This window comes from Gopherus evgoodei, chromosome 3, assembly GCF_007399415.2.
Source record: "Gopherus evgoodei ecotype Sinaloan lineage chromosome 3, rGopEvg1_v1.p, whole genome shotgun sequence".
Taxonomy (NCBI): domain Eukaryota; kingdom Metazoa; phylum Chordata; order Testudines; family Testudinidae; genus Gopherus; species Gopherus evgoodei.
Window position 1 is genome coordinate 32,851,343 of NC_044324.1, and position 26,870 is coordinate 32,878,212.

Genomic DNA, 26,870 nt, shown 5'->3' on the forward strand with positions numbered 1-26,870 from the left:
CCTTCATCCATTCGATCCAGGCTAGAGCAGACACTATCTGGCAATCCCCGGCATCCATCCCGCCCACAGCCAGAGGGGTCGAACAGAAGTACATGGTGCTTTCCAAGGGGTATGAATACCTCTATGTGCACCCCCCTCCCTGTTCATTGGTTGTACAGTCCGTCAATGAACGGGAGTGCCATGGCCAACAAGCCCCTGCACCTAAATCAAGGGAGGCCAGGCGTATGGATTTGTTGGGACGGAAAATCTATTCCGCGGGAGCCCTCCAACTCAGGGTAGCGAACCAACAAGCCCTCCTGAGTAGGTACAACTACAACACCTGGGAGGCGGTAGGGAGGTTTACAGAGCTGGTCCTGCAGGACTCCCACCAGGAACTTACAGCTCTCCTAGAGGAGGGGATGAGAGTTGCGCGGACCTCCCTACAGGCCTCGCTAGATGCTGCCGATTCACCGGCTAGAACAGTCGCCTCTGGAATAACCGTGTGACGTATATCATGGCTGACGCCTGCCACCTGAACTTCAACATACCATACAAGACTTGCCATTTGATAGACCGGGCTTGTTCTCACAAAAGACAGATCCCAGGCTGCAGAGTCTAAAGGACAACTGCATTGTTATGCGTTCGCTGGGAATGCATACGCCACAGACTCAAAGATGGCCATTCCACTCCCAACCTCAGCGCCCTTACCCCCCGCCGAGGCCAAGGCAAGATTTTGCCAGAAGACGAGGTCGTACCAACCGCAGACGTCAGTCTGGAACTCAAGGGGGTAACAATTCCAGTCCCACCAAACCAACAGCGGGACCCAAATCAAATTTTTGAGAGTGGGCCCGAGAGCAGTGTACCAATTGCCTCCCAGGATCCCTTTCAGTTCTACAACCGCCTTTCCCCATTCCTCCCTGCGTGGTCCCAATTAACTTCAGATCATTGGATCCTACGTACGGTGAAGCTTGGATACCATCTTCAGTTTGATTCACCTCCTCCCTCCCACCCCTCCTCCTCGTCCCTCTTCAGGGACCCCTCTCACAAGCAACTCCTCCTCCAGGAGGTCCAGAGACTTCTTACAATCGGAGCTATAGAGGAGGTACTGGAGGAATTAAGTGGCAAGGGGCTTTATTCCCGATATTTCCTAATCCCTAAGGCAGAAGGGGGCCTCTGGCCTATCCTGGACCTGCAAGGACTGAACAAATTCATGAAAAAGTTCAAGTTCTGCATGGTATCCCTGAGAACCATCATTCCTTCCCTGGATCCCGGAGATTGGTACTTTGCTCTCGACATGAAGGACGCATATTTCCACATTGCAATTTACCCCCCGCACAGACGGTATCTCCGCTTTGTGGTAAATCATCGACATTATCAGTTTACTGTCCTTCCCTTTGGCCTCTCCTCAGCCCCTCGGGTTTTCAAGAAGTGTATGGCGGTCGTCGCAGCTTCTCTACGGCGTCGTCGAATACATGTCTTTCCTTACCTTGAAGACTAGCTTATTCGAGGGGCCTCCAAGGCACAAGTCATCAGTCATGTGACCATCATCAAGGACCTGTTCACGTGTCTAGGCCTGATAATCAATTTAGAAAAGTCCACTCTGGTTCCTACACAGAGGATAGAGTTTATCGGGGCCATGCTGGACTCCAACCTTGCAACGGCCAGTTTGCCTCCACATCGTTTTCAGGCTATAGTCTCCCTTGTACAAAGACTTCAGAGCTTCCCAACAACCTCTGCCTGCACTTGCCCTGGCCTCCTTGGTCACATGGCTGCATGCACATTCATCACAAAGCACGCGAGACTGCGCATGCGTCCTCTCCAAACTTGGCTCGCCTCAGCCTATTGTCGGGGCAGAGACGCCATAGACATTATACTCACAATTCCACCGAGCGTTTTGAGCTCTCTCGACTGGTGACGAACGTCATCCCTGGTGTGTGCAGGTCTGCCGTTTCATCCACCGCAGCCCTCCACGTCCCTAACAACGGACGCGTCATCTCTCGGCTGGGGTGCTCACCTAGGGCACCTTTGCACTCAAGGCCTTTGGTTGTCCCGGGAGTTGACGTTACACATCAATGTCCAAGAGCTGAGAGCGGTTCTGCTGGCGTGCCGAGCATTCCAATGCCATCTACAGGGCCATTGTGTTGCAGTGTTCATGGACAACGCAACGGCCATGTATTACATAAACAAACAGGGAGGGACACGGTCCTCCCCACTTTGTCGGGAGGCGATCCAACTGTGGGACTTCTGCATAGCCCATTCCATAGATCTAGTAGCCTCCTTTCTCCCACGAGTTCGGAATACTCTCGCAGATCAACTGAGCAGATCCTTCCTGTCGTACGAGTGGTCCATCCGTCCGGACATTCTCCATTCTGTTTTCTGGAGGTGGGGCTTTCCCCACATAGACCTTTTTGACTCCAGAGTAAACAGGAAATGCCAGGTGTTCTGCTCCCTACAAGGTTGCTCCCCAGGCTCCCTCTCGGACGCGTTCCTAATTCCATGGAAAGGTCACCTATTTTATGCCTTCCCACCATTTCCTCTCATCCACCGAGTTCTACTCAAGCTCCGCAGGGACAGAGCCCACCTAATACTGATTGCTCCGGCATGGCTGAGACAGCACTGGTACACCCTGCTGCTTGACCTTTCTCTGTCAGACCTGATTCCCCTGCCACTCTGCCCGAACCTCATCACGCAGGACTTCGGCAGGCTTCACCACCCGGACCTGCATTCCCTTCATCTGACAGCATGGCTGCTGTCTGGTTGAGCCAATTGGAGTTGCATTGTTCCACCTCAGTGCAGCAGGTGCTGCTGGGAAGCAGAAAAACTTCCATGCGAACAACGTATCTCGCTAAATGGAAGCGCTTCTCTCCCTGGTCCACCCAGCATGACCTTACCCCACAAACTGTATCGGTCCCCATTATCTTGGACTATTTATGGTCCCTCAAAGAGCAGGGCCTGGCAATCTCTTCTGTAAGGGTGCATCTTGCAGCTATTTCCACCTTCCATCCTGGGGAAACTGGCAGTTCCATTTTTTCTCACCCCATAGTTTCCAGATTCCTCAAAGGCTTGGAGCGACTTTACCCTCAGGTCAAACGCCCTACCCCTACCTGGGATCTAAACCTCGTATTAGCTAGGCTCATGGGTCCCCCCTTTGAGCCTTTAGCCACATGCTCACTGCTGTACCTGTCCTGGAAGTCAGCCTTTCTCGTCGCTATCACCTCGGCTAGGCGAGTCTTGGAACTTCGAGCATTGACTGTGGATCCCCCGTATACGGTATTCCACAAGGACAAAGTACAACTGTGACCGCACCTGGCATTCCTCCCTAAGGTGGTCTCTGCTTTCCATGTTAATCAGGACATCTTTCTGCCAGTCTTTTTTCCAAAGCCGCATTCATTGCGTCGGGAACAACAGCTACACACTCTGGATGTCCGCAGGGCTCTCGCCTTTTACGTCGAGAGGGCCAAACCCTTCCGACGTTCGCCTCAGCTATTTGTAGCGGTGGCAGAGCGTATGAAGGGCATGTCAATCTCTTCCCAACAAATTTCATCTTGGGTGACATCCTGTATTCAGGCATGCTGTGACTTGGCTCACATTCCGACGGGCCATCTCACCGCCCACTCTACTCGGGCTCAAGCCTCATCTGCTGCGTTCTTGGCTCATGTTCCCATCCAGGAAATATGCTGCGCGGCCACCTGGTCTTCCATCCACACCTTTGCATTGCACTATGCGTTGGTCCAGCAGTCCAGAGACGATGCCGCCTTTGGCTCAGCGGTCTTACATTCTGCAACGTCTCGCTTCGACCCCTCTGCCTAGGTAAGGCTTGGGAATCACCTAACTGGAATGGATATTGTTGTCAGAGGTGTTGTCAGAAGCTACCGGTGTGGTGCTCTGCTCTCTCCTTGTTGGTATCACTTGGCTGCATGCGTGTGTTCCCTCTGTGTGCTGCCCCAGCTCTGCGCAGATAGCTGACGCAGCAGACCCGAAGAGAACCCCCAGTGACCACAGAGTCTAGTAAGGTATGAAGGAACGTCGGCCAGGTTTATTGCCGTATCGGATACAGTAGTAGTTCCCTGTAGGTTTCTTAGCCTAACTCAGGGCATACTGCAAATATGTACCCACCGTCAATGGACTTGGCTCAGTCAGTGGCGGGACTTTCCACTGCCCCTTAGGCCAGATAAAGACATCGCCCCAAGGACGCATTCTTATACACAGGTACAAACAAGTTACACATCACTCCTGACGTATTGAGGTACAACCCTTCTACGTAGCGAGGTACAACCCTTCTACGTAGCAAGGTACAACCCCTCTACATAGTAAGGTGCCGCCTCTCACCTTGTACATGTTGGTTTGAACAAAGCAACTCTATCCATCATATTACCCTTTTACCCCTGTCATTGGGATGGGTCAGTCTGTTCCTTGTTATCTGTGTGGAATGTGCAAGTATGTGAATGTTCTGATCTCTAGTGTTCAGTACCTTTTAGGTATTTATCTTCTTGCAGCATCAGCCCTTTCCTTGCCAGCTTCTGTGAGCAGGGCCTGCCTCTGGCTCACAGCTTCACTTTGCTTTATGTTAGCAAAGTCTTGGCCATTATTTTAGTTCAGGCCTCAGGCCTCATACTGGGTCTTTATCAGGGCCTTCACTTACTACAGATATGAGCAAGCACTAGAAGAAGAAAAGATGGTTACTCACCTTTGTAACTGTTCTTCGAGATGTGTTGCTCATATACGTTCCAAACCCGCCCTCCTTCCCCACTGTCGGAGTAGCCGGCAAGAAGGAACTTAGGGCCGGATGGGCCGGCATGGGTATATATCAAGCGCCATAGCGGCGCCACTCCAGGGGGCTCCCTGCCGGCCCACTGAGTGTTGCTAGGGTAAAAGTTTTCCGATGAACATGCATGCGGCGCGCGCTCACCTAACTGGAATGGATATGAGCAACACATCTCGAAGAACAACAGTTACAAAGGTGAGTAACCGTCTTTTCTAATAACTTTTTGCTGTTTAGGGTGTAGTTTTGTATTTATATTTTTCTCCATTTAGATTATTAAAATAAATCAGTCAGATTCTCTTATGTTAATAATCAGCTTCTAGTCCACTACTTTTTTCAAGTTTTCAGTTGTTACCAAAATGCTTTTATATTTGTGTTGCAAATTTTGCAAGTGAAGTGTTTTTTTTTAAAAAACAACAAACAAACAAAAAACAACAAAAAGTCTCCCTTAGAACATGGGATGAGTATGGCATTTCCTTTAGTCTCCCTTGTATTATAAACATTACATTTTTATTAAGCCTTGTACTATAAAAAAAAAAGTTGTTAAAACTTATATTGGGATCCTGTTTAATCTATTGTTTCTTTTAAACACTAACACTAAAGCCTATATTGAAATACGCATGTTTTACTGCAAAAAAGTGTTTTTTACTATGGTGGGCTGAGATGCTGCCACTGCTGTTTCCAGTTATGAAAGTGATATATACGAGTATTTTGTCCACTCTATAGGAAGGTTAATTAGAGTGTCTGTTTTGCTTTTTAAGTGAATTTACTGCTCACTAAAAGTGCCATATTAACAGTCCTTGAAATCCTCCTTAAAAAGAACAAGTATGCGAAGTGGTAGGCCAAGTTTCTCCATACTGACTTAGAACTTTGGTTAGAGTGAAGTATCTGGCCTTCAAGTATACTAGTAATTTTAGAAGTAATAACATATTTTAGTTCAGGCACTTGGCATTTCTGCTAAGGCTGCTGGTAAGGGTTGAGATGGTGGTTTATTTGACACAAAGGCAGTACCCACTAGGGACTGAACAGAGACTACTAAATAACTATCAGATGATAACCAATTATGAACTAGTGAGCTAATGATAAAGCATTCAGTCTCCCTATCAGTCATTAGCTCCTGTATCAGAATTCTTGTTTCATAGCCATTGTTCAGTCCATTTGGTAGAATTTGTAATTGGTGAGCATATAATCTTATGATAAATTTTATATTTTAAGTCACTTGCAGAAAGAAGTTGAAAACAAAATGGCACAGTTGTCAACATCTCAACATCGTTTACGTTCCAATGAAAATGAGACAAGACAGAATGAAGACTATCTTAATTGTCGTCGTAGACAACAAAAAGAATTACAGGTAGAAATATGTAATAGACTGCTAAAGTCAAAAATGCATCTGTTTTAGCCTATTGTATTAGTCTTAACAGTACACTTTTAAACAAGTGATTTTCACATCTAGTTATTTTGGTGGCTTTGCTTTTGTTTAAAAATGTACAAAGTCTCAGGCTCTATTGTCATTAAGTGTCCTTGCTTCATGAAGCTAGATTTATGCTCGCATGTTTCCCCTGTTGTTCTATGAATGCTCACTACAACATACTTTTTATTGATTTTTCCCTTTCTATGTAAAATATTGAAAATTAGGGTTTTCACTTTCCTTGGGAGACCAATATAATAAATACAGCTTTCTACGGTGTGTATTCCTTCAGTCTAATTTCTTTTTCTTAATTTCATCCCATTAATCCTTGTTTATGCTTTATTAAAACATAATTAAGTTATCTTCCTGTTTAGCATTTGCATCCTTCAGCAGTTTATGTATTAATGTTGTGACACTTCCTAGGGGTATCCAGGGTTGTGAGGCACCTTGCTAATGTGAGGAAGTCTTGTCTGTACCTGCCTTGGGTCAACTCCTTGACTTTCCAAGCCGCAGGCAGTAAACATAGGCAGTAGGCATACGCCATATCCTGAATCCTCCAAGCAGTCCCTTGCGATGTTGAGCCCCTTATCCGCTGGACATTCACAGAATTACCAGACCCACTGTTCCCAAAGGAACAGCACACCACAGCTTAACACAGAGCCGCGTAACAGACAGTACTTAGATTCGTTCATAAAGAAAATCAAGTGTAAATGTGTTTAATGAAGGCTGTAGATTCAAATGATAACAAACAAATACAGTATACCCCCGATTATTTGAATAGCATAGATTCTGATAATCAGAAGTTTGGGTAATCAGGAGGGCAGGAGCCATTCATCCATTCAGCAATGGGGTGGCTTCCCCACCCAGCCATCTTCCTTGCAGTCCTGGCTGTGGGGGCCTCTGCTCTGCCCTACTTACTCAATCCCTTGACTGTGGGGATGCAAAGTTCTCCCTGCAGGGCTGGTGACACCCTGTCTCTGCAAGCACAAGACATGGAGGGAGGCTGCAGTCCTGGTGAGACAGAGCAGAGATCCCCATTCAGAACTCTTCTGTGCCCCACCAGGACCACAGCCATCCTGCACCTTGCAACCTTCAGGTGCTGGTGGATGTCACCAGCCCTGCAGCAGCTCAGGAAGCCCTTTGGAGCTCTACTGTCATGGCCCCGTTGCTTGCTTATTCCCATGACAGTAGCCTTGCAGGAACCATTCAGCAGCAGGGTGGTTCCTGCTGCTGAGGACTTGTTCTTCTCCTCTCATTTCTGGCCAGGGCTCTCTGCTGTATTATCCGAACCTCCACATTATCTGAATCCCATCCTTGTCTCCCAGCAGGATAAATGCGGAGGGCATGTATTTCGTGCTGTAGGACAAGGAAGGAATTCATATAATGGGGACACATTTCAGAGTGGTTGCCTTGTTAGTCTGTATCAGCAAAAACAATGAAGAGTACTTGTGGCTCCTTAGAGAATAACACATTTATTTGGGAATAAGCTTTTGTGGGCTAAAACCCACTTCATCAGATGCATGGAGTGGAAAATTCAGTAGGAAGATATATATAACAGTACTTAATGTAGATGTTCAGATAATAGGGTTTTGGATAAATGTAAGTATATCATATTGGAAGCAAAGGGTTACAAATAAAATAAAATTGTACCACACATGCTAGTGCCTAAACTCAGCTAATAAAACACCCTCTTGTCTAATAAAGTACTGCTTGTCCCAAAGGCTATCTCACAGCATTCTTCAACCAGGTTGACTGAGATCCACCTTTCATGAGACCAAGCCTGCTGGCAGCCTGTCTTCCCCCAGATGAAGGATGCCAGGGCATTTTTGTGCACTGCTAGATATTGTAAGACCAGTCCTTTGTTTTTTATCTTTAAAACAGACACCCCACCTCCCACAGTTCTTATTAAGTTTCCTTCTAAAGTTCCTACAGTCTCAGCACTGGTGTTTATTTTTTTATGCAAATAGACTTCTTTTGTAAGATGCATAACAGAAAGCTAGGGAAATAATGGTCTTCTACCCCCTGTCTGATGGAATCAGTCTCAGGGTATGCAACTGCTGCAAAACCTTAACATATATATTTATAGATATTATTTGCATATACATTTTGCAAAGATTATGATGACCAGTGTGATAAAGGCTTTGAGTGGATACCCTAAGAGAGAGACTTCGGTGAACTAGGATGTAAATGCCTCATCCAGGGGATCCCTGTAGCCCTTATGACCTCCTGTGCCTTCTGCCAATTGGCATCGCAAATGATCTTTAGGTCGCAAATGTCTCTTTCCTTCCCTCCATATTCCCTTAGTTATTGCGTAATTAAATTGTGCATATTTAGTTACTTTTACATTTCCTTATAAATCTCTTTCTAATCAGTCCTTATTCTTGTTCTCAGAATGCCTCTTTATAGTAGGCTAGGTTCTGCAGTTCACTTATATTGGGCAATGATGCTCAAATTATCAGGTAAATAATTGCCTATAATAAAAATAAATAAATAAATGGAGATATACCAATCTCCTAGAACTGGAAGGGACCTTGAAACATCATCCAGTCCAGCACCCTGCCTTCACTAGCGGGACCAATTTTTGCCCCAGATCCCTAGGTTGCCCCCTCAAGGATTGAGCTCACAACACTGGGTTTAGCAGGCCAGTGCTAAAACCACTGAGCTATCCCTTCCTCCCCCCCGGTGTCCTATTATGGAAGTATGTGCACTGAAGTGCATATAAGTAGTTGTACAGTATCAGCACATGGACTAAAATTTAACTACTGCAGAAAAATATTTGAAGGTGGGTTTTTTTGTAATATAGGAAAGTTTTATTCTCCATTATTTTGAGAAAAATGTAATTAATGAAAATGTAATTTTAAAAAATTACTTCTCTTTGGAGCACCTGCACTTCTGGATCAAAATGTCCTTGTTTTGGTATGGATTTTGGATTATCTGTTTAACTTCCTAAGAAAAAAAATGTTTCCTTTTTCAGATGAAAATAAGAAGAATAAACATAGAAATAGCAGATCTTGAGAATGTAGAAGAACACCAATCAGTAGACATCTCTACATTAGTAAGAATGATTAATGTATTCTTTCTCACCTTGATGTATTATTCTATTTTTTTTAAATGCTAGTAATGAGAACTTGTGTTTGATTAAAGCATGTTTTGATTTGAAGACAACCAATCTTGATTTGAAGATAACACAAGAAAGAATCCACCAGTTCTTTGTTCCAGTAGTTAATCACCCTCTCTTAAAAAATAATATAAACAAAAATATGTGCCTTACTCCTAGACTAAATTTGACTGGTTCAGCTTCCAGCCATTGGTACTTGTTACTCTTTTCGTGCTAGATTAAAAAGTCTTTTAGGACCCAATATTTTCTTTGCACTGTAATCAAGTCACCTCTCAATCATATTTCTGATAAACTAACAAGATTGAGTTCTTTAAGCCTCACAGTATAAAGCATTTTCTCTCACCCTTGAATCATCTTTGTGGCTCTTTTTTTGTACGCTCTCCAGTTTTTCAATATTCTTTTTAAAATGGATACTTTGAGATCATTTATGACAATGTTGAAGACTGACTTAGAATCTCCTGTGTCTAGGACAAATGAGGCAACCCATTTTTTTTTCCAGCGCTATCTGTACAGACCAAGATGTTTGACTCCACCTTAAGTCATAATAAAAATAATAATAATTGGAGATATACCTATCTCCTAGAACTGGAAGGGACCTCAGAAGGTCAGCAAGTCCAGCCCCCTGCCTTCACTAGCAAGACCAAGTATTGATTTTTGCCTCAGATCCCTAAGTGGCCTCCTCAAGGATTGAACTCACAACCCTGGGTTTAGCAGGCCGATGCTCAAACCACTGAGCTATCGCTCCCCCATCCCCATAATGGCAGCATCCTTCTAAATTGTACTGTGATGGCATCAGGACTAGTACCAATTTCTGCAGAACCCCACTAGAAACACTCCCATTTAATGATGATTCCCTATTGACAATTATTTTTGAGATCTGCCAGCCGGTCCTTAATCCATTTATCATGTAGTTTATAATTCTTGTGTGGTGTTAAGTCAAATGGCTGACATAGGTATAAGTATATGATATCTACTTAGTTGCCTTTGTCAACTAAATTTTGATCTCATTAAGGTTTGTTTGACCAAACCTATTTTTCATAAAACCGTGTTGACTTGCATTAATGATATTCTTATCCTTTAATTCTTTATTAATTGAATCCGTATCAGCTTTTCCACTGTTTTGCCTGAGACTGAGGTCAGTCTAACCTGCCTGTAGTTAACTGAATCATCCTACTTGCCCTTTTTGAGTATTGGCACAATATTAGCATTCTTCCAGTCTTCTTGAATTTCCTTGGTATTCTATCTAACATTTATCAGAAGTGAACATCAAGGGGACAGAAATCTCCTCAGCCAACTCTTTTGAGCACTGTTGGATGCAAGTTCTATGAGCCTGTTTTACATTATTTTTATCCCTAGTAGATATTCTTGTTAGCTAATGTACTGGAAAAAAGCGTCATCATCCTCATGTGATACAAGTACATCATTCTGCTTCTTTCCAGTACAGTACAGAAATATTTATTGAATACTTCCGGCTTTTCTGCATTGTTGTTAATAGTTTTACCATCTCCATATAGTATTATGCCTGTAGTATTGCTGTAATTTATTTTGCTATTAGTACACCTAAATTCCTTATTGTTCCAACATCTGCCAGTCATGATATTTTCCCTGATATTTTTAACTTCCCGTATCAATTTTCTAATTTGTGGTGTTTGCCATCATGGCATTTTGGCCATCTAATAAACTTTCAGTTCTCTGGTTTGATTTGGTTGTCTGTAACAACCCCGTGCAGTATCTCCCCCTCCTGGGTTTGTCAGTTAGCCCATTGATACATAGACATTCTTATTAGAGAATTGAATACACTGTTGCATATAATCTCACAGCCATAAAAGTGACTCTGAAATGAATGTCTTGTACAACAACCAAGGGTGGTGTGTTTTCTCTTAATTTTCAAACCTATGTTTGTATGCTAACAGGAAGATGAAGCTAAAGAAAACAAACATAAGATGGAATCTGTTAAAAGGGATATGGAACAGCAAAGGGGAAAAATGGAGGACTCAAAAATTATTCTACGAGTGGCTGAACATAAACTTGAAGAAATTAAAGAAAAACTTCACCAAGTAGAAGAAATAGCCAGTCCAGTCAAGGTAGAAACCATATAAATATACAGCTTTTAAAAACATACTTGATTTTCATTTGTTGGCAAATGTAGTTCTAATCTTCAAAGAGGGGAACAAAGGATCGGGGGAATTATTCCAGTCAGCCTGATTTTGATATCTGAAAAGATACTGGAACAAACTATTAAACAATCTGTTTGAAAGCACCTAGAGAATAATAGAGTGATATGAAATAACCAGTATGTCAATAAATCGTGCCAAACCAACCTAATTTCCTTCTTTGACAGGTTACTGGCCTAGCTGATGTGGGAGGCGTTGTAGACATGATATATCTTGGTTAGAGTAAGGCCTTTGATACAGTCCTACATGTCATTCTCATAAGCAAACCAGGGAAATGTGAATCTAGATTAAGTTACTATAAGGGCAATGCACAACTGGTTGACAGATCATTCTCACAATAATTATCTATGATTCACTGTCAAACTGGGAGAACTTATTTAGTGGGCTCCAACAGGAGTCAGTCCTGGAGCTAGCACTATTCAATATTTTCATTAGTGACTTGGATAATGGACTAAAGAGTGTGCCTATAAAATTTGCAGATGACACCAAGCTGGGACGGTTTGCAAGTGCTTTGGAGGACAGGATGAGAGTTCAAAACGACCTTGACAAATTCTCCAGTTGGTCTGAAATCAACAGATGAAAATTAATAAAGACAAGTGCAAAGTACTACCCATAGAAAAGAAAAATTGAGTGCATGTCTTCAAAATAGAGTATAGCAGGCTAAGCAGTAATACTACTGAAAGAGGTCTGGGGTTCTGGTGTGTCACATTGAACAGGAGCCAACAGTATGATGTCAAAAAGGCTAATATTCTGAGATTTATTAACAGGAGCATTGCATGTAAGGTAATAGAGGTTATTGTTTTATTTTACTTGGGCACTGGTAAGCCTTCAGCTGGAGTAGCGTGTCCAGTTTCAGCCACCACATTTTAAGAAAGGTGAGGGCAAACTGGAGATAGCCCAGAGATCAACAGCAAAAATAATCAAAGGTTTAGAAAAGCTTGCCTATGAGGAAATGTTAAAAAACTGGTTATGTTCAGTTTTGAGAAAAGAAGACTGAGTGAGAGCCTGGTAAGAGTTTTCAAAATATGTTAAGGGCTGTTATAAAGAAGATTGCGATCAATTGTCTTTCCTATCAGCTGAAGGTAATTGGCTTAATCTTCAGATATTAGGAAAATCTTTCTAACTATAAAGATAGTTAAGTATTGTAATAAGTTACCAGTTTATAAGAGAAGTACCCATTTAATGGGATTCTCTGTTCTCTTCCCATTTTTCAGCCCACTGTTTCTGAGCTCTTCTTCCCAATGAGTAAAGAATAATACTATTCCTTTACAGACCGCATACAACCCCTAAAACTAACCAGTATGACAGAAGAGCAACATGAGGTATTCTCTTACTGTACTCTTTCTGACAGAATTGAGTGTGTACTCTCACATAAATTGCTGTTACTGCCACTGGAGTTCAGAGGGAATGACATTATAAAATGTGAAAATCTAGAAACTATGTTAGTGGAGCAGTAATGGCTAAACATACTCCCCCATTTTAACTTAGTAAACATTGGGGAGGTGTTCACAATTCTGCCATTCCAATTAAATGTGACATTTTGATTTGCTCCAAACAGGATGAATTAAACCAAGCAGACTTAGAAGTGGAAAAGAGTAAACACCACTGGCAGCACTATGAAGAGAAACAGAAAGAGCATTTGGCATCCATTAAAAAACTTAAAGGAGAACTAGCTGCTAAAGAAAAAGAATTAAAGGTATGAGGGTTTTTGACAATTTGTAGGGGACAAAAGCTGGATATTCAAGGTCGATTTATTACTTGGATAGTCAGCTGTTCCCTCTGCTAAGTGAAGTTTCTATTATTTTAAAATTACTATCATAATCCCTTGCTCTAACCCCAAGCACTCAAGAAATCTATTCTTCATACTGTTGTCCGTGTTTTAGTTGTCTTTAAGTATTGATTGCTAGGTTAGCTAAAAAGAACTTGAAGTGTATGTGGTGTAGGTTTCTTTTAATATATGTCTTAATGAAACATCATAGGGATTTTAAGCCTACCAGTTAATTTAAATCTTTCCTGCAGTCCACTGTCTCCCACAATTCTGGACATCTGGGTTGTTCTCCTCTCTCGGCCATTCATAGGAGTGGGTTCAGCATTTTGGCACCACATGGTCTGGTCACGCCTACTCTGCTTTTGCGTGCTGCCTCCACAGCCACAGACAGTGACAGTTTCTTTTGTTCCTGCCTTCCCTCCTTCTATTTTAACTTTTCTGCACATTTTTTGGCAGGGAGCAGTATTTTCCCTCCTTGACATTCCTCCTCCTCCTCCTCCTCCCTGATCAGTTAATTCTTCAGGGTTTAACCGTCCCTGGGCCTCCCCTATTGCATCTCCCTCGTGGACAAAATCTTTTCTTTCCAAGGGAAATTCCTGCTTCCCAGGAGATTGTGATTCCTTCGTTTTGTTCAACTGCAAAGGTATGACACATCTTAGATGTCATAAGAAGGTTTAAAAGCATACAGAATCCACGGGAAGATTGGGCTCCTAATTCATTTCCTTCCACTTGAAATACCTTGAACTATGAGCTTCCAAGTCCTCCATCACTAGGTGGAGAGACTATGTATTGTGGAAGCTTATAAATCATCAAAGATTCCTCTCCCAGAAGTGATCAGGGCTCACACTCTCATGAGTGGAAAAAGCAAATGCATCCACTTTGGAAATTTGGAAAGTGACTCTTTGGTCTAAGTAAGCAGTACAAGGTGGACCGTCTACCTTCTGTGGACAATGCCTGTGGCAGGAAGGTGCTGCAGGCAGTAATCCAAAAATAATAGACTTTTGAGCAAGCTCACGAATAGGGGAGGGTATTTCTTTCCTACCAAATGCCTTGTTTCACAACCTTTCCTATATCCGTTCATTGCTGACTACTTCCCAGACATCCACAATTGTGGGAGACATTGGGCTGCGGAGCAGAAAATTTTCTTACCAAGTTTCTTTCAGCTAGTATTGTCTCCCAAAGTTTTATCCACCATGGATGGTTAATGGGTAGAGTCAGCTGTTAAGTGGAATTGTTAACATATGACTGTCGTCTTTAATCTATTGTACATAGTTATTTCTTATCTCTGGTATATGTGTTAATGATATTATGCAAGTTTTAAAGCTTGGGAATAACTCAGTGTGTCATCAAAATACTGATCTGCCTCCATGAGCTGCAGAGAGAAGAGAGCAGTCCAGACATGCAGAATAGTGGGAGACACTGCTAGCAGAAAGGAAATTATTGGTGAGAACTTTTCCATTAGATAACTCAGGCTTACCAAGCCAAGAATGCTGCTTTTGTACCAGTGGGGAATATGTGATGAAAATGTCTTCACCCAGTAAAGTTTATACTTACTGTCTCAGATCTGAAAACAAATAGCAGTTTTTCTGAGCATTGCTTTAGCATCACAGGAAAAATCAGATAGTTTTTATACAATCGTCAATATGGCATTTAAACACACATGTAATCATCAAGAGAGCTCTATGAAAGGATTCAAGATTGAAGACAAAAGAGAGGCTATTTAGATTCTAAACTTCATAGGAAAGTATCTAGCAAATGGCCGGAGCCAGTGGGGACAGACACAAGCATTAGACTTTTGACCAGTGGCTGCAACTTTATTATAATTTAGAACAGCAAACAATTGCTAAAGCAGGGATCGGCAACCTTTGGCACGTGGCTCACCAGGGTAAGGACCCTGGCGGGCTGGGCCAGTTTGTTTACCCGCTGCATCCACAGGTTCAGCCAATCGTGGCTCCCACTGGCTGCAGTTCGCTGTCCCAGGCCAAAGGGGGCTGTGGGAAGTGGCACAGGTCGAGGGATGTGCTGGCCACTGCTTCCCGCCATCCCATTGACCTGAAGTGGCAGACTGCGGCTAGTGGGAGCCGTGATCGGCTGAACCTGCGGACATGGCAGGTAGACAAACCGGCCAACCCTGCCGGGGTGCTTACCCTGGCGAGCCACGTGTCAAAGGTTGCTGATCCCTGTGCTAAAACGTCATGTCCCGGCAATGCAATAGCTGCTCTAAGCTGTCAGTAGCCTGCAGGTTTGGTGCCTCCTTGTGCAGTAGCTTACCAGGAGCTGTAGGCTTTGGAATTGAAGGCCTCATCGGGTCTGGTTAATATTTGGGCAGTAAGTTTCCTCCAAAGTCAAGCATCAACAGGCTAGGCTGCATGCTGCATTACACATTTCCCCTTTTCACTGCTTCCAGATTGCCTTTAGAAGTTGATTTTAAGTTACACGCATCAAGGAAAAATGACTAAAAGAACACTAGATGACTAAAGGAGTGCAGCTTCATTGTTTTGTTAATAAATTAATAGAAGGTAGGATTTTAGCAACCTACTGATTTAGATCTAAAATATAGTTTATTACAAATATAGGTAAATTATGACACAAGAAGTCATTCTTCCGCTCTACTCTGCGCTGGTTAGGCCTCAACTGGAGTGTTATCTCCAGTTCTGGGCACCGCATTTCAAGAAGGATGTGGAGAAATTGGAGAGGGTCCAGAGAAGAGCAACAAGAATGATTAAAGGTCTTGAGAACATGACCTATGAAGGAAGGCTGAAAGAATTGGGTTTATTTAGTTTGGAAAAGAGAAGCCTGAGAGGGCACATGATAGCAGTTTTCAGGTATCTAAAAGGGTGTCATGAGGAGGAGGGAGAAAACTTGTTCACCTTAGCTCTAATGATAGAACAAGAAGCAATGGGCTTAAACTGCAGCAAGGGAGATTTAGGTTGGACATTAGGAAAAAGTTCCTAACTGTGAGGGTAGTTAAACACTGGTATAAATTGCCTAGGGAGGTTGTGGAATCTCCATTCTGGAGATATTTAAGAGTAGGTTAGATAAATGTCTATCAGGGATGGTCTAGACAGTATTTGGTCCTGCCATGAGGGCAGGGGACTGGACTCGATGACCGCTCGAGGTCTCTTCCAGTCCTAGAGTCTATGAATCTATGAATCACTATAAATATATAGTTTTCAGATAGATACTCCCTTTCTTCTTCGAGTGATTGTTCATGTCCATTACACATTAGGTGTGCGCCTGTCGTGTGCCTGGTCATGGGAAACTTTTTCCTTTAGCGGCTCCTGTCGAGCCGGAAAGGGAGCCCCTGCCAGAGTGCCTCCTCCATGCTGGTGCATATACACCCCTGCCAACCCGACTCCCCATCAGTTCCTTCTTACCATCTGTGGCGGTGTTGGAACAACTCCTTATCTTTCGCTTGCAAGTGATCCCTTAGCATAGTTATCTGTAGTTAGCAGTTAGCAGTTGTTAATAGTTCTCAGTAGGTAGCACTTCTAAATAGTAGACAGTTAAGCTTCCTTTGTTTTAGGTTTTTGGAAGTTGTTTCCAGCACCAGCCCTGGGCTGCGGGGCATGCCACAGGCCCAAGGCTTTAGGCTTGCGCACGGCACGTGGCACAAGCCTTATGTCAAACAGTGATCCCCACGACTTGTGTCTCCGTTGCTTGGGGGAATGACACTACTCTGAGTGCTGCAAGATCTGTAAGGCTTTCAAGCCAGGAACTAAGAAAGAAAGAAAGAGACTTTTGCCTCAAGCAGCTACTCATGGAGGCTGCGCTGCAACCTTCAGCCTTAGACCATCCGGCTTTGGCGCCGGAGTCCTCAGTGCAGAGTGCCCTGGCGTCAGTTCGTGATCCGACACCGCAAGCGTACAATACCGAGGCAGCAGGACAGGCCCCAGAACTGTTTGATCTCGCTAGCGTGGTTGAAGGGCCAACTTAGAGCAGAGGGTGCTCCCTGCATAAGGAGGAGGTGCCTCCAAAAAGACCAAGCACTCAAAAAAGCGGTGTGGCCCCAGGACATGCTTCTCACAGGTCGGTCCAAGGAAGAGGTCCGTTGCCATGTGATGGTGGCCCTGGACGTATTCCGCAGACTGGGTCTTCTAGTCAACGTGCCCAAGTCCTCCTTGATACCTACGCAAAGACTGGAATTCATCGGGGCAGGACTGGACTCAGTACAGGCAACGAGCAAGCCTCTCGGAATCCAGATTTCTGGCCACCCAGCGAGTCATAGACTCGATGCTAAGGTTCCCCCTACCATGGCCAGATGCTGTCTGCAGCTCCTGGGACACATGGCGGCGTGCACTCACGTAGTCAAGTTCGCTTGGCTATCACTCAGGACTTTACAGGCATGGCTAGCCAGATTGTATTGCCCGGGCAGAGATCCCCTAGATCTTGTCGTGACAGTTCCTGCCCAAGTACTGGACTCCCTGCTATGGTGGCTCAGTCAGCTGGTAGTATGCGAGGGTATCCCCTTCGCAGCACAGCCGACTCTGACTCTGGTGATAGACGCGTCAGACCTCAGCTGGGGAGCTCACCTAGGGGATCTGAGGACGCAAAGCTTGTGGTCCAGAGACGAGAGGTTTCTCCAAATCAATGTGAAGGAGCTCAAGGCAGTTCACCTAGCCTGCCAAATCTTTCACGCTGCTTTAGAAGGGCACAGTGTGACAGTTCTGACAGACAACACCATCATCATGTTTTATATAAACAAGCAGGGTGGAGCCCGCTCCTCTCCCCTCTGCCAAGAGGCTCTTCTCCTGTGGGATTTTTATATAGCCCGCTCCATCCAACTCGTAGCGTCATACCTCCCAGGAGAGCAAAACAAACTGGTGGACTGCCTCAGCAGGTCGTACCGCATGCATGAGTGGTCGATGAGATGGGATGTCTTGCAATCGATCTTCCGAAAGTGGGGATTTCCCCAAATGGACCTCTTTGCTACCAAGGACAACAGCCAATGTCCACAGTTTTGTTCCTTCCAGAACCACAATCTGGGCTCAGTTGCAGATGCCTTCACGATCCCTTGGAGCGGGAGTCTGCATTATGTCTCTCCACTGCTCCCACTCATCTACATAGTCCTCATCAAAGTTTGCAGGGACAAAGCGGTAATAATTCTGATCGCCTCAGCTTGGCCCCGCCAGCATTGGTTTACAGCTGTGCTGGAGCTGTCAGTGGCCGTCCCAATTGCCCTGTCCCGCCCTGCACCGAGATCTCATCACACAGGACTACGGGCACCTGCTCCACCTGGATCGACAGTCGCTGCATCTCATGGCATGGAAACTCTATGGTTGAACGCTGTGGAGAGCCAGTGCTCCCTTCTGGTACAGCAAATTCTCCTTGGCAGTAGGAAACCTTCCACTAAGGCCACCTACTTGGCTAAGTGGAAAAGATTCTCCTGCTGGTGTGAGCCAAAACAGATACAGCCACTTCAGACCACCATTTCAGTCGTCCTAGAATACCTCCTGTACTTCAACATTAGGGTCTCGCTCCCTCCTCAATCAGAGTGCATCTAGCTGCCATTTCAGTGTTCCACCTGGGGGTATCAGGACATTCTGTGTTTTCTAACCCCATGGTAGCCTGATTCCTTAAGGGACTGGACAGGTTGTTTCCCTGCTCACGCCCACTGGTCCCTCCCTGGAACCTTAACCTATTCCTGGCCAAACTTATGGGATCCCTTTCAAACCCCTGGCTGCTTGCTCTCTCCTTCACCTCTCCTGGAATGTGGCATTCCTGGTGGCCATTACGTCTGCGAGGAGGGTGTCGGAGTTGAGGGCCCTCACCTCGGAGCCTGTGTATACAGTTTTTATAAGGAAAGAGTGCAGCGCAGGCCACACCCTAAATTCCTCCCTAAGGTAGTTTCACAGTTTCATATGGGGCAGGACATTTGTTTGCCGGTGTTCTTTCCTAAACCACATATGGACCCCAGTCACCATAGCTTGCACGCTCTAGATGACCGAACGGCCCTGGCATGCTGTCTAGAGCGAACTAGACCTTTCCGCAAGTTGACACAGATGTTTGTCGCTATCACCGAGAGAATGAAAGGGCTTCCAGTCTCATCGTGGATTGCGGACTGCATCTGCGCGTGCTACGAGCTTGCCAAGGTGCCAGCCCCCCGATCATGGCTCACTCGACTAGGGCCCAAGCGTCCTCAACAGCTTTTCTGATGCAGGTCTCGATCCAGGAGATCTGTAAAGCAGTCACCCAGTTGTTGGTGCACATGTTCACAGCCCACTACGCAGGCAATCAGCAGGCCAGAGATGATGCGCCGGTCGGCAGGAACAATCAATTGTTCCATGACTCCTATCTTCCTCCTATGGTAATCTTGTGGGTCACCTAATGTGTAATGGACATGAACAATCACTCGAAGAAGAAAAAACGGTTACCTACCTCTTGTAACTATTGTTATTCGAGATGTGTTGTTCACGTCCATTACACTTCCCACCCTTCTTCCCTTCTGCTGGAGTCACCGGCAAGAAGGAACTGAAGGGGGGGGTTGGGTTGGCAGGGGTATATATGCACCAGCATGGAGGCGCTACTCTGGCAGGGGCTCCCCTGCCGGTCCAACAGAAGCCGAGGGGAAAAGTTTCCGATGTCCATGCACGCGATGCGCGCGCACCTAATGTGTAATGGACGTGAACACATCTCAAAGAACAACAGTTACAAGAGGTAGGTAATTGTTTTTTCGTATTGTAATAAATTACTGCTACAAGAGCCCCAATCAGGAGATCCATTGTATTGTGTGCTATGTGCAGATGAGAGAGACACTTTCATTGGAAACTTCATTTCTTGTTGCACAGTTTCTCTCATAGATTACTAATGGGCTATTGCTCCTGTGGAATTAGAAGGCTGCCTAATGTTGCTGGAGAATCCAGGACTGAGCTCTTCCCTTCAGCTCAAACCACCAGATTTTCTGTGTCTGATGTTAGAGCAAGTTGGCAGTTCTGTTTTTCCTGACCATTTTGTATTAAAATATTTTATTTTTAATCATTTACATGCAGTTGCGACTTCCAATCTTCTCATCGTTCTTTTCCCTTGGATTGGGTAAATAACAGTGTTTGGTTACAACTGCCTGGATCTGCCATTGCAGCACCTTCCTGCCAGATACCTGTGCCCCTGCTCAGGCATGGCAGAACTATCCTGTGAATCCCTGACTTAAATCTAAGCAGTTTTCCTTGTGTGAGGCAGTGGATGCAGGTTCTGCAGAGTGTGAATTATGTGTTGCCTGTTTCTAGCCAGCCAACCTTGCACTGCCAGATTATGGGGTCAGTCAAACTAGCATGTCAGTTCCCCATCCTGCCTGAGGAGCCATGATCTCAACACAGAAAAGCCGAGTTAAGTAATTCTGGTCTTTTGGTAGAGAGTCTAAAGATGAGGAGGAAGCTATTTGGTCAGCTCTTGGTAAATTCTTTCAGCAGACCTGTGTTGGAGGGGGGGAAAAGTCTGAAAGGATCCAGAGTCCCCATCTTCTCTCTCTCACTAAAGTGAGTCCTCAATTCCCTGGAGAAAGAACCAGGGCTCCTACACAGCTCCCTTTCCTCCCCCTGTGAATTGTGTGGTACCCATGACAGGATGAACAGACAGGGGAAGAGGTACCATAAATACATCTCTCACAAAAAAAACAAAAACAAACCCAACCAACCAACAAGACATTTCCAAGAGAGGATTCCAACCAGTGGCTTGCAAGGAAGTCATTAATGTTCATACAGTATCTGCCCTTTCAAATATAATTAGATACATGTCTTCCCATTGATGAGAGCATCATAAAATTCAAATGAGGATATTTGATTAAAAAAATTAATCGCGATTAATTGCGTTGTTAAACATTAGAATATCAGTTTGAATTTATTTAAATATTTTTGTATGTTTTCTACATTTTCATATATAGTGATTTCAGGTATAACACAGAATACAAAGTGTACAGTGCTCACTTTATATTTATTTTTGATGACAAATATTTGCACTGCGAAAAACAAAAGAAATAGTATTTTTCAATTCACGTAATACAATTATTGTAGTGCAGTTTCTTTTTCATGAATGTTGAACTTACAAATGTAGAGTTATGTCCAAAAAAAACCCTGCATTCAAAAATAAAACAATGTAAAATTTTAGAGCCTACAAGTCCACTCAATCCTACTTTAGCCAGTTGCTCAGACAAACAAGTTTGGGTAAAATTTGCAGGCGATAACGCTGCCTGCTTCTCATTTACAATGTCAACTGAAAGTGAGAACAGGCGTTCACATGGCACTTTTGTAGCCAGCATTGCAAGGAATTTACGTGTCAGATATGCTAAACATTTGTATGCCCCTTCATTCTTCGGCCACCATTCCAGAGGACATGCTTCCCTGATGATGTGTTGTTTACATTTGTGACTGAGCTCCTAGGGGGAGAATTATGTGTCTCTAACATGCCATATATTTCATGTCAGAGCAGTCTTGGATGATGACCCAGCACATGTTCATTCTAAGAACACTTTCTCAGCAGATTTGACAAAACACAGAGAAAGTTCCAATGTGAGATTTCTAAAAATAGCTATAGCACTCGACCCAAGGTTTAAGAATCTGAAGTGCCATCCAAAATCTGAGAGGGATGAGGTGTGCACAATGCTTTCAGAAGACTTAAAAGAGCAACACTCAGATACGGAAACTACAGAACCCAAACCACCAAAAAAGGAAAATCAGCCTTCTGCTAGTAGCATCTGACTCATGATGATGAAAATGAACATGCTTTTGTCCACTCTGCTTTAGATCGTTATTGAGCAGAACCCATCGTCAGCATGGATATATGTCCTCTGGAATGGTGGTTGAAGCATGAAGAGACATATGAATTGCTAGCGCATCTGGCACGTAAATCTCTTGTGGCACTGGCTACAACATTGTTTTATTTTTGAATGAAGTTTTTTTGGTACATAATTCTACATTTGTAAGTTCAACTTTCATGGTAAAAAGATTGCACTATAGTACTTGTATTAGGTGAATTGAAAAATACTATTTATTTTGTTTTTTTTCAGTGCTTATAATGAAAAATATATATGAAGTGAGCACTGTGCACTTTGTATTCTGTATAATTGAAATCCGTATATTTGAAAATGTAAAAAAGCCAAAATATTTAAATAAATGATATACTATTATTGTTTTGCAGTTCGTTTAATCTCACGATTAATTTTTTTAATCGCTTGACAGCCTTATTTGGGAGCCTGAGGTAGATGCAGTAGTTGATCCACCAGCGAAAGACATTGTCAAACCTTCATAATGGGACTTGCTTCCAAAAGACCACATATACCATAAGAGTTATGACACATTGCACAGCAGATTCAAAACCTCTCCTATAGCTATTCAGACCAAAGATTTTTCATGTTTAGTAAGGAAAGCTGACTTCATGCCCCCCGCCCCCCACCCTCCCACACAAGAAGTGGCTTATTCTCTAGAGGTGTGACCCTTGCCCGGAGTGAGATGTCTCGGGTTCTGTACTTATCGAAGCCTTTATGTGATCTGTGATGAGCAATGGATTCCAACTAGGTGGCTACAAGGAAGCAATATAATACCTATGAATAGGCATTGCTTATCCTAAACTGGTATCTTGTGCATCCAGACTTACAGGTGAGGAGCTATTGGGGAAAATATTGAGATTGCAAAGAGGCCTCAGCCCTCGCTGATGAAACCAGCATAGCAATCCGTTGGTTGCTGCCAACACCAAAAGTATCCAAGAAGGGACTATGACTCTGGCAGATGGAAAAATCTGGTGCAGAAGCTTCTAAAGCAGCCTAGATAAAATGCTCTTCAAACTGCATCCTTTCAGCTCATTTCAGAACCTCTATCCAGGTGGTGGGTTTTTTTGTTTTCTTTTTAAAGAAAAAGCAAGGTGCAAGAAACCACATAGATTATGATAATTGCAGGGGAAGTCTTCTCCAACTTCCCATTGGAGGTTGCCTTATGATTGAGACTTGGGGGTCTTATAGCCTTTCCCAAATCAGGAAATAATTAGAGGTCAAAAGCTTCTCTGTAATAATGGAAATAATGTCCTGGGTAGAGAAGAATTTGCTGCTTTTCAAGACAGTTTACATAAAGGGTACAGAAAAGAGAAACAAAGAGTGAGTTGTAGTGGTCCTCCTACAGAAGGCACTTTGGACTTGCTAGATACCCAAAGACCCCATGTTATATCTACAAAGAGCACCGGACCTCTTGAAGCAGGGACTCTTTCAGTCAGATTGGAAACATCTGCAGTTAACAACCTGGGCATCAGAAGAGAAGTGTAGTTTAGAATTAACCTCCGATACAGTTGACATCCCAACAAAACTTAGGGTTTATCATCACTGGTTTAGTCAAATTTACTTTCTTGGTGTAAGGGGAAACGAAAAGCTCTTTTGTGGCAAAGATTGCCTCTTTGTGCAGTCCCTAGCACACTGGGTCCATGACCTCTACATGATGATGTCATAGAAATGCAATAATAATTCCAAATTTCTGATGTGATTTCACATACACTAGAGTTTCTTCAGGAGGCTTGGTTGGAGTCCTACAATCAAGCAGGGTAAAAATGTGGGTAACAGCCATAACTACATTTTGTCATCAAGTATTTGGAGTATTGGGTGCCACGTTTAATCATAATGACAAATTAGAGAAGCTTGCAGTTGGCCTTGCTAATCATATCACATGTGAAAGGCAAGTTTTGGAATTAGTTCCCATGTCCATACAAGAACCACACTCCCTTTGTCATGAGGGAAGGATTATGCTTATAGCTCCAGAAAACTTTCAGTTCAAGATATGTTCCCTTTTCCACAATTCCTGGGAAATAATTCTCCCACCATTTTGTTCTAACCTGTGGAAGGTGTGTTATAAATGGTTATTCCTTGAGTGCTAAAGATCTATCTCAAGCATCTGAAGTACATATGTACCTTTTCATCTCATTCTGTCCAAAGTGCTTAGGCCTCACACAGTTTCAAGTTCGTTGCAAGCAGGAGGTAAAAATGCAGGGATATTCCATCTAAATTACTCTGTTATAATAATTAAACATTGCTTATTCTTTCCCTCCTTACCTCTGGGATACACTGCTTATTACTTCCCATGAATAATTAAAGAGCAGAGAAGCTCTTCAACAGAATGGTCAATTTCTTACCTGATAATTTTCTTTCTTTTAGCAGCGTCTCTCTGTATTCCATCCACCCTGGTACTCTGGTAAATGATCAGAGTATACATTGAAATTTTTCTCTGAAGGGAGACTTAGACATAGACAATTTGCATCAGGTTGTCTGAATACTAATAATTGGTTGCTGGAGTGTTTCTACAGCTGTTGGAATTTTTTTTTGGGTGGCCTGGGATGACAGGCAGAGCTTAGTCCTGGAGCCTCCAGCTACAACACCGGACCATCTCTGATTTCCATATGTGGAGAGCCCATTAGTAATGAACTCAGAATTTCTCTTTTACTACTATTCACCATACAAAATGTTATAGTTGAGAAGAAGATACAAATAAACCAAAATGTATAGCATTTTTTAGCATTTCAAACTTCTCTTTAGGAAAAGATTGCACAGGCCACACAAATCTGCCCGCAACGGATAGAAGTCAACAGAACTGTCAAGAGTCTTGACACAGAAATGAATCGCTTAAGAGACCAGATAAATTCAAAAAGAGATCATCATGGAAACAGAGAAGAAATAATCAAGTAAACAATGGCTACATATTTTGGGGTGGGAGGCAGAATGGTTGCTTCATTGGGATAGTAGACTAATTTTATTTTAATTATCAACTTTTAAACAAGTCTGATTAATGGTGACGGGTGCTTTTCTTGAAATGAGTAGTCACAGGTTTAAATATATTTGGCTGCTCATTGCATTATTTCTATTGCACCCAAATGCGATGCTGTATGCTTCAGAGAAACTGAATAAGACATGGTCCCTACCATAAACAGGTCACAATTTCTATTTTTATATACAATATGACAAAAATAGGAAGAATGGAGTGAGGAACCTCTTTCCAGCTACACCTCTACTCCGATAAAACGCGACCCAATATAGCACGGGTTCGCATATAGCACGGTAACACGGTAACCCCGGGTCTCTGGGCTTTAAAGGGCCCAGAACTACAGCTGCTGCAGGGAGCCCTGGGCCCTTTAAATCACTGCGGGAGCCCTGCTGCTGCTATCCCCGGGGCTGCTGCAGCGGCGCTCACCTGGCAATTTAAAGGGCCCGGGCTCCCTGCAGCGGCCGGAGCCCACAGCTTTTTAAATCACCGCTGGAGCACTGCCGCTGCTACCCCGGGGCTCTGGCAGCAGGGCTCTGATGGCGCTTTAAAGGGCTTGGAGCTCTGGCCGCTATGGGGAACCTCTAGACCCTTTAAATCAATGTCGGAGCCCTGCCATCGCTACCCCAGGGCTCCGGCAGTGGGGCTCGGGTGGCAATTTAAAGGGCCCAGGGCTCCCTGCAGCCGGAGCCCTGGGCTCTTTAAATCACCACTGGAGCCCTGCCGCAGCTACCCCGATATAACAGTGTTTCTCCTATAATGTGGTAGGGATTTTTGGCTCTCGAGGACAGCGTTCTGTTGGGGTAAAGGTGCATGTCTGTTGCTCTGGCATTAGGATGCTGGCCACTTCACTTTGCATGGCATTTTTTCTAAGGCAGGATCCGTCATAGTCATCAAAATAAGTGGTGCCAGATGTTGTGGGTACTTGCATTTTTGGAGTTAGGAAATTCAGTTTTAAAGCCAAAAGGACCAGGATGATTATCTAGTCTAGTGGTTCTCAAACTAATTTGATTCCCCCCCCCCTCACCTTTATGTCTATAGCTGTTCGCGCACCCCCCACTCCCCCCATACATATATCACCACCCAGCTCTGAAGGCAGCGCTGTGCCAGCAGGAGCACAGAAGTAAAGACGGCAATATGAGAAGGGATATTTGACAATATTACTTTTCCCAGCAGTCTTAGCACTCCATTGCTACCCATACTTCTGCTGCTACACCAGGGCTGATAGCTGGACCCCTGCGGCCTCCTGGTGAGCAGTTTGGGAGGCCTCCCGCTGTTCCCTGTATCCCTGTCTCCTGGGTGTGCATGGCCCTTCTGCACATGCCCCAGCCACTTGGGGCTGACAGCCAGAGTTCTTAAATAAATAAAGGCACATAGCTCGCACTTCCCTTGATGCATTCCCATGCCTCCCTTGTGAGGTCCACCCCATAGTTAGAGAAACGTTGATCTAATCTGACCTCTTGCATGACTCTGAACTTTGCTCTGTAATTCTTAAACCAAGTCCAAAAATTTGTGTTGAACTAGAGTTGCCTTTTAGAAAAAGAAATCTAGTCTTGATTAAATAGATTCTAAGGCTAGAAGTTACCATTGTGATCATCTAGTCTGACTGCCTGTATAACACAGGCCATAGGACTTTCCAAAAATAATTCCTAGAGCATATTTTTTAGAAAAACATCCAGATTTGATTTAAAAATGGTCAATGATGGAGAATCAACCTTGGCCATTGATAAATGGTTTGAATTTTAATTGCTCTCACGGTTAAAAATTTGTCTTATTTCCAGCCTACATTTGTCTAGCTTCAGCTTGCAGATATTGGAACATGCTATACCTTTCTCTCCTAGACTGAAGAGCCAGTTATTAAATATTTATAGTCTAAAAGTACCTACATGGGGAACAATCAAGTCATCTGTTAATCTTCTCTTTGTTAAGCTAAATAGA

At 43.9% G+C, this 26,870-nt stretch overlaps 1 protein-coding gene across 2 annotated transcripts in view; it reads left to right on the plus strand.

Annotated features, from left to right (window-relative positions):
* Positions 1-26,870, plus strand: part of SMC6 (structural maintenance of chromosomes 6) — a 99,579-nt gene that overhangs the window by 51,374 nt on the left and 21,335 nt on the right. For both annotated transcript variants that reach the window (XM_030555383.1, XM_030555384.1), the window contains 5 exons: positions 5,957-6,092; positions 9,124-9,204; positions 11,181-11,351; positions 13,000-13,137; positions 24,710-24,855. In XM_030555383.1, the coding sequence (XP_030411243.1) occupies positions 5,957-6,092; positions 9,124-9,204; positions 11,181-11,351; positions 13,000-13,137; positions 24,710-24,855 (672 nt within the window). The remainder of the gene's footprint in view (positions 1-5,956; positions 6,093-9,123; positions 9,205-11,180; positions 11,352-12,999; positions 13,138-24,709; positions 24,856-26,870) is intronic.